The 8,497-nt window shown below is 32.0% G+C and overlaps 1 protein-coding gene across 1 annotated transcript; it reads right to left on the reverse strand.

Annotated features, from left to right (window-relative positions):
- Positions 1–1,170: 1,170 nt before the first annotated feature.
- On the reverse strand, positions 1,171–7,917 carry LOC127257596 (uncharacterized). Its single transcript, XM_051284038.1, has 2 exons — positions 7,717–7,917; positions 1,171–1,938 (listed from the first exon to the last, which is right to left on the reverse strand). The coding sequence occupies exons 1-2, from the start codon at positions 7,754–7,756 to the stop codon at positions 1,322–1,324; spliced, it is 657 nt and encodes a 218-aa protein (XP_051139995.1). The 5' UTR covers positions 7,757–7,917; the 3' UTR covers positions 1,171–1,321.
- Between the last annotated feature and the right edge of the window lie 580 nt (positions 7,918–8,497).

An 8,497-nucleotide genomic window follows, 5' to 3' on the forward strand; every position in this document is an offset into this window, starting at 1 on the left:
TCCTTGGGCGGCTTTAACTTTTTGGCGATTGGAGTTAAGACTGGCTTCGAACTCACCATGCTGAATTTTTTTAAGATATCTCCTTCATACTTCCTTTGAGATAAAAAAAATTCCAATCATTTTTTTGTTGCACTTCAAAGCCAAGAAACTAGGACACATATTCTTCTGGTGTTTTATTTTGAACAATTTTTGTTGAACACCTATCAGCACACAAACAACACATATTGTAGCCTCTACCAAAAACTCCTTACGAAAATTTTTTATTAAGCATACATCTCACCATATCCATGATTTTTCAATTTTTCCTCTCAACTACTCTATTTTGTTGAAGAGTATATCTTGTTGTAAATTGATGTTATATTCCACTTTTAAAAATTTCATCACACCCAATATATTATGTTCCTCTATCAGTTCTCAAGATCTTTATTTCTAAACCACTCTCTTTCTCCATGGAACACTTAAATTCTTTGAAAGCATGGCATGCTTAGACTTATGCTTTAAAATATAAATCTATGTTTTTCTACTCAAATCATCGATGAAAGTAATAAAAGTACTTACTACCTCCATGTGATGGAACCTCAAATGAAAATAAGTCTGAGTGAACAATATCAAGGTGTTTTGCTGCTCTTCTTGACTTCCCAATTAGAAAGGAATCTATGTGTTTCTTTCCAATCTCAAAAATTTCACAAACACGATTAAGAACATTAACAATTGACAAGACTGACACAAGGTTATTTCTCAAAAGAAATTTCAATCCTGAGAAATGGAAGTGCCCACAACGCATATGCCACAGCCAGTTATCATTGGCAATATCAATTTTAGCACAAAAGAGATATGAATATTGAATATGCAAAGGGAACAACCCATTTTTAGACATATTTACCTTTGTTATCAACTTTCCTTTGTTATCTGCAATGTAGCAAGTTCCATGTTCAACAATAATTTTATACCTTTTTTTGCTAATTGTCCCACTTAAAATATTTTGATGAAGATCTTAAACATAAAAGACATTGGATATAAAATTCAGGTCCCATCTTTTAACCGTATTCCAACTTTGCCCTTTTCCCAAAATTGGGACCTTTGATTTATTCCCAAAGGTTACCTCTGAATGAATGGATTGATCCAATTTGTAGAATAACTCTTTGTTCCCACACATATGGTTACTGCATTTGATATATATATATATAAAAAAATCATGTGTTCTTATTTGCATAAACCATATCACTAGCTAACAATAGAGTTTCAGCCTCTTTAACGTATTCACCAGAGTTCTCGGCAAGATGTTCTTGGTTCTTAAAATTCCTTTTCCAACAATATGCAATCATGTGTCCATACTTGGCACAATTATAACTATGAAAAGAAATTTATCTTGGTTGTTACCTCTTTCCCTATTATGTGATGTGTTATTCCCATGGCCTCGTCCCCAGAAATTTCCTCTTTCTCTTTCATGGTCTCTGTTCAGCCCTTCCATGTTTGAATAATCATTTGAGTCCAAATTAATTTGGAATTTCAAGGCTTCTTCAATTGGTATTTCTGTTTTTGCTGCAATTTGATTGATGTGGCTCTCAATCATGCTTTTCAGCTCCACAACAGATAAGAATTCAGTATCATGGGACTCAATTATAGAGGCCACAACATGATCATATTTCCTCGGCAGGGTTCGAAGAACTTTCTTAACTACAGTGCTGTGTGTAATTTTTTCTTCATTTAACCTCATATTGTAGATGATATCAATGAGATGAGAGAAGTATTGTTCCACTGTCTCTGTAGTTGTCAACTTGCATCGATCATACAATCTTCTCAACAACTGCAATTTAGACTTTTGAGCTTGATCAACTTCTTTGTATGACATCTTAAACATGTCCCATGTTTCCTTTGTTGTTTTTGCACTTGCGATTTGCTCGAAAATAGAGTAATCAACACCTTGATGGATTTGACCTAGAGAAAGTTTGTCTCGTCATTAAGAATTTGCATATGCTTCATTTGTAAGTCCCAACTCAACAAAATACCACGCCTTCAGATGTGTAGAGATGATTATTTCTCAATAATTGTAGTCGAAATTCCTATCTAATTTGGGACCCGTCCACACAATGTTGATGTTGGTTGTCATTTCTTACAAAAAAGGAAGATACTAATGGAGGAAGTATGATTTATGCCTTTTGTGAGTTAAGAAAGGAAAAAATGAAGGAAAAATTCAGATTTGGGAGAATTGGAAGGCAAAAGAAAAATTAGGTTTTTTGTGGTTCTAATACCAATCTAAAGTAATTTAATATCGAATTGCATTTACTCATGTACTAACTCTATTCTAGAATAAATGACTATCACTAAGTTATATATGAAAGGAAGTTACTGATAGTTTCTAAAATAAGCCAATGATTCTGCAACAAATCCACAATTAACATAAATTATTTTGATTTAAAAAATAAAAAGAAAAGCATTATTTGACTTGGTTTAGCACATTGGTAATTTCTAAAAGTACAACATTTTAATTTATTGAATTTGATTAATATCAACATTAGTCTCAAGTTTTTGTAATTATGTCATCATTAGATGGTTTAAAAGTAATATTAATGTTCCATATTGATTTTCAAAATAAATGCATGAAAGGCAATTATCTATTCATTTTTTACGAAACTTACGCATTCAAATTAAAATATAAGTTATGTAAATAATATATCTAAAATAAATTATTGTAAACTATGTAATACTCACCTGTCCTTAAGATAATGTCACAGTTGCTATAAACATGAGAATTTAAAAAGAACATAATTAGTAAATAATTAACAATATATTAATAAAATTGATTATTGTATAATATAAATAATTATATATTAATATTAAAATAACTAATTAGTCTAGTTAGAATTAAAAAATTAGAAATTATAAAATTTAAAATATAATTAAATTGTGCAATTCTTTAAAGGCTAAATTGCACAAAATCCATCCGTGGTTTCATGAAATTGCACCAAATCCTCCATACTTCTAAAACTGCGTCAAACTTCCTCGTGGTTTCATAAACTTTGCGTCTAACCCCCTCAACGGTCCTTATTTAACGGTATTTGACCTAAATGCGCTCAAACTGCAAATAAATTTTAAAATCTCAATTTCTAAACCCCAAAATTACAAATATATTTTTTTATATTAGCCTAAAAAAATAGTAAAAATAAACTCTTAAAACCTGAGAAAAATAACTATTTTTTAGTATATTTACTATTTTTTTAGGGTAAATATAAAAAAAAATAAATATATTTGTAATTTTAGGGGTTTAAAAATTGAGATTCGAAAATTTATTCGCAGTTTGAGTGCATTCAGGTCAAATACCGTTAAATAAGGACCGCTAAGGGGGTTAGACGCAAAGTTTATGAAACCACGATGCAGTTTGACACAGTTTTAAAAGTATGGAGGATTTGGTGCAATTTTATGAAATCATGGGTGGATTTTGTGCAATTTAGCCTTCTTTAAAAGTAAAAAGAAAAAATAACAAGAGATGTACGATGGAGAAAAATGAAAACTATAATATAATATATGAGACGAATAGAGTAAAAAATAAGATGAAAAATACAAACAAACAAGTACACCGTAAAACTAAAATAATGAATCTAACACAAAACTACTCAAGCTAGGTAGGCAAGCATGGCATTATAAAAATAATATTAATTTAAATTTCATAGTTTTTTGCTAAACTTTTGGAAAAAAAAAAAAAAAAAAAAAAAAAATTGGTCCCATTGAAGCAAAAACAATTAATTTTAGTCAAATTTTAAAAATTCATCAATTTTATTCTATTCCAAAAAATTCTGACATGAATATAATTAATTTAAATCAATACGGTCATGTTTACATAAATACGAGTGTGTAAAAAAAATAGATATGAAGCTTCTGTGCTTGCTCGACAACTTGAGCCATTTCTTCAAGGAGAAGAAGCTCAACGCTGGAGAGGTCGTCTCCTTCCAGCGGTGCGTCAGCGAGTTGGAAAAGGATCGTCTCTTCATCAAATGGCTCCACCACCCCTGACATTCCGGAATCCCTCCGGCAGCCCTTTCAATCCCCAACCAATTCTCCTTCCTCCGCTCTTCGATTCAACCATTGACCCTCCTCCTATTTCATTTTCATTGAAAATAGCATCTCTACTAATAAGAGTTTTAAATCCGTGCTTAGATTTTAACCATAATCTATACCCTATAACTCTTTCCAAGTAATCCCACCAAACGCACTTTTCAGTTCTAGGGTCTAATGTGGCATTGTTAACTCATATCAAAGTCGAACACCCAAACACTTGAATATTAGAAATCTCAATTTTTCTACCAATCCACTTAGATTCGGGGCATGCACTATTTAAGGGAATTGAGGGTAATCTATTGACTACATAAACTGTCGTAATAACAGCTTCACTCCAAAATGATTTAGAAAAACCAAATGAAGTCAAAAGGCTTCTAACCCTCTCTAAGATGGTCCTATTCATCCTCTCGGCCACTCCATTTTTTTGGGGTGTGTAAGAGACAATCTTATGCCTATTTATACCAGTTTCTAGACAATATTCATCACATCATGAGTTATATATTTCTAAACCGTTATTCATTCTAAGAATTTTTTTTTTTTTTAGTTTGATCACTTTAATTTTTTTCAATTTTTTAAAATCTCAAATACATTAGATTTACTTTTTTATAATAAATATCCAATTCTTTCTAGAAAAATTCATAAATTATGGATAAAAAATATATATAGACGCACCATGTGTGAGGTCACTAGCTAGGCCCTACACATCATCATGTAAATAATCCAAAATAGATTTAGACAAATCATATTTTTCACTAGAGGATGAGGAAATTGAACTTTATGATGCTTACCATGTGTACAGTTATCAAAAAAGGATATAGATTTAAATTTTACATTTTCAAAATAACTATTTTCATGTAAAATTTCTTAGTTTTTATTGCTTAAGTGTCCTAGTCTTTTATGCCACAAATCACTACTTGCTGAAAAAGAATTTATAGTGTTTATAGATATATTTATTGGTTCAGCACAAGTAACATATAAGTTGTTATGAATTACACCATTTTGACACGACTAAAGTAATTTTCACACAATCATTTCTCAATTTCCCTTAACCCTAAATCAGCTAGGGCTGTAACACCCCAGCCGGTTCAAACCGGAGTGTCACCGCCACGCCACACCGGAAGGTTCGTTCATCGACCAACGAGCCATATGTTGTGGCGCTAAGGATAAAATAATGAATACAAACAACTAAATAGGGATTTAAAATTAAAGCGCACCGGCTTATCAATTAAATAAGTAATGTTCGAGTAAAAAACATAAGTTGGAAACAGTTCAAAAGACATCAGTCCTTAGACATAATTAATGAATTTCAAAAGAATTCTAGAAGATAAATTAGTTATAGTTCCCCCCAATGGATCATATGGTGTAGATACATCATATAGGTATAACAGAAGCACCATCACCCTCAAAAAGGTTGTAGGAAGAGGGTCAACACAACGGTTGAGTAAGCACAATTAATCGAAGATAAATTAGTACGGTATAAGTCATAATTAACGTGTAAATGCCAAAAAATAATTTGAAGAAGATAATTTGAATAAAATGTGACATATCACATAAGGATAACTCACACAGACAAGTCTTTTAGCTTCTCTCTTACGTCTCCCTTTTATTCTCAAGTAATTGTGATGAACACATCACGAAAAAAAAAAACTTCACTAGGCCTTAATTAGGGCCGGATCGACCCAATTTTCCAACCTTATTAATTTTTATGACACGTCACATAATTACACATAACAACTATAGGGTCACAACCCTCAAGAAAAGCTCCACCATATGTACATAAGGGTTCGAAGCCCAAAGTACAAGTAAGTCAATTTCTTTATTAGTTTGAGAGGGGCGCCAAACGACCCACAACCCTCTAGTCTCCAACATAACATACCAAGAGGAGATTGTACACAATCCATCCCTCCATCACGGATGACGGTCTAAAGACCTTTTCATCGGGAATGACGGGCACCTCGGAATCACCCAAAAAGGGAACCCGCCATCTCGATCCATCGGCCTAGCCCATTCGTGTTGTAGTTTGAGGTTAGCTAGTTATCCTAAAATACCGGTATATCCTCACATTTTTGCAAGGCACTGAGGTGGAAGACTATGCCTTATCATCCAAGCAATCGACGAGTTGATCGGACTCGACGTGTAGTTTCAGTTACCAATTTGACCCAATACTCAACATGCTATTAGGCAAATTTTAAAGAGAGCTTTAAACTTAAACCTTTCTAATTGACGAAATTTAACCAAGCATAAAGTAGAATATTAAAACTCAACAAGTTCGTTATAATCTCACTTTATTTCGCCAAATAAACATTTGAATAATATGTCCATCCCAATAGGCATAATATAACTCCAAAAATCATAATATTTAAACATAATCATAAATCTTTTCCAAAAAAAAACCATAACTAGGTTAGGACAAAACTAGGGTTTCAAACCCATTCCACAAATTCTACGACTATTAACTTAAAATACTATAACAATCTTCACATAAGGCTTAGGGGACGTTATAATCAACTTTTTAGAAGAAATTAGTAAAAATTTATCACTTTTAGGACAAATCCATTTAAAAATAATTTTGAAAAATATCAACAAAAGGGGTCTAGAGATTACAACATATCATTTAGCTAAGATTCATCTCACTTACCTTAAAAGAAGATACCAAAAGAAAGAGTTTTGGAGAAGAAGAATTCAAGGAAGAAGAAAAAGAAGATTCCAGGCGGCGGCTAGAGAGGAATCGTTGCTTTGCTTCGTGTTCTGCCTCTCTATTCTTTAAAATAATAGACTTGGGCCCTTCTAAATTTTTGGGCCCAAAATGGGCCAAAATACAAATCTATTTACTACACCACTTAAATTAAATCCTTCAACTCCTAAAATAAAAATATTTCATAAGTCCAAAATAAGTTAGATCTAAAATAAAATTTGTCCGACCACACCTCGAACTCCGGAAAGTTCCAGCAAACTTTCAGCGATTATTTTTACGGGGTATTACAAGGGCAGCACATGATAACAAATTATTTAATAAACTAGGAACATTTCTCATGTTGTTTAATTTCAATAAAGAAATCAGTATTAAATTTTAAATTTATACTACCAATTTCAAGCACATTAAAAACACTATTATCAGCCTTAGAACTAGTGGAATTTTCTAAGGTTATGTACTCACAAAAATTGATTTTAAATAGTCATATGATAAGTACAATCAGAATCAATAAGTCATTCATTCAAACAAACATTGTTTATATTTAAGCAGTCGAAAATAACATCAAACACCTCACTACAATTCTAATCAAGTAATGTCACATTGGCTAATTCATTAATATGTTGTTTTTTACTATTATTACTATTATTATTTTCTTTGGACAACACAAACAAAGCGATTAAGATCACCATAATTAAAATATTTTTTACCTCATCTATTATGGGTTTTAGACCTGGTTTTACCTCTACTTTTAGATCTAAGAACTTGCTTTTATTAAGAAAAACCAAGGAAAATAGATAAAAACTTTCACTATGATTTGGTGGAATGCTCAACCCCTAAATCACCCAAAATGTACAAAATCAACACAAACACAAATCAAAGCGCAACAAACACACCGAAAATGGCCAAAACCCACAAATCAAAGAAGAAAAACCCCACATAAGAGAACTAAGGCTGACGATACAAACCGATAACAATCGAAGGCCAATACAGTCGAAACGAGCCCATTGCAGTTCAAAACAAGAGACACATTGGGGGAGAAAAAGTGCCACGGAACTGAAGACAAAATAGGATGAAGGAACGCCGTCGTTCACCCATAAAAGTCGCCCAAAAGGGTGAAAAAATAGAGGAGTGTATGTGTTTAAAAAGAGAAAGAAAGATATAGAATAAAAATGAATAGATGGAATGACGACTCTCTCTCTATCAAGATATATATATATATATCAAGGGTTAGAAAAATAAAAGATAAGGATTAGAATCCTATAATGAAAGTCCAAAATTGCGTCTCACATAATAGATGTGGATCATGATTGAGATGGGTCGGGCGGCAGCAGGTCACGGGTCATAATCATGGGCAGGGCCATGAATCCAGTGGGCCACTAAATTTGAGTGTATTTGTGTTTGGCGTTTGGATTAAATTGATTGAGGCTCTATTTATCTGGACATAAAAATATAACAAATCCTACACCTAATTTTTGGTCCAAGTGGTTGGGGTCATCATCGTCCAAATATTGGATTACTTTTCTGCACAAAGAAAATATAAATAAAAGCTTAGGAACTGAATCAAACTTTTATCATCAACTAATGAGTTTTTATCTTTTTTTAACATAAAATATTGAGACTTATTCTTAGTATTAATTGTTTTCCTAACAGTCATAGACTCATAGATTCATCCAAATATAAGTCTTCAAACATATTACAAAATAAAGAAGATAAATCAAAATTGTCAAACATATAAAATATTTTTAG

The sequence above is a fragment of the Andrographis paniculata genome, unplaced genomic scaffold (assembly GCF_009805555.1).
Source record: "Andrographis paniculata isolate CXL003 unplaced genomic scaffold, ASM980555v1 Contig58END, whole genome shotgun sequence".
Taxonomy (NCBI): domain Eukaryota; kingdom Viridiplantae; phylum Streptophyta; class Magnoliopsida; order Lamiales; family Acanthaceae; genus Andrographis; species Andrographis paniculata.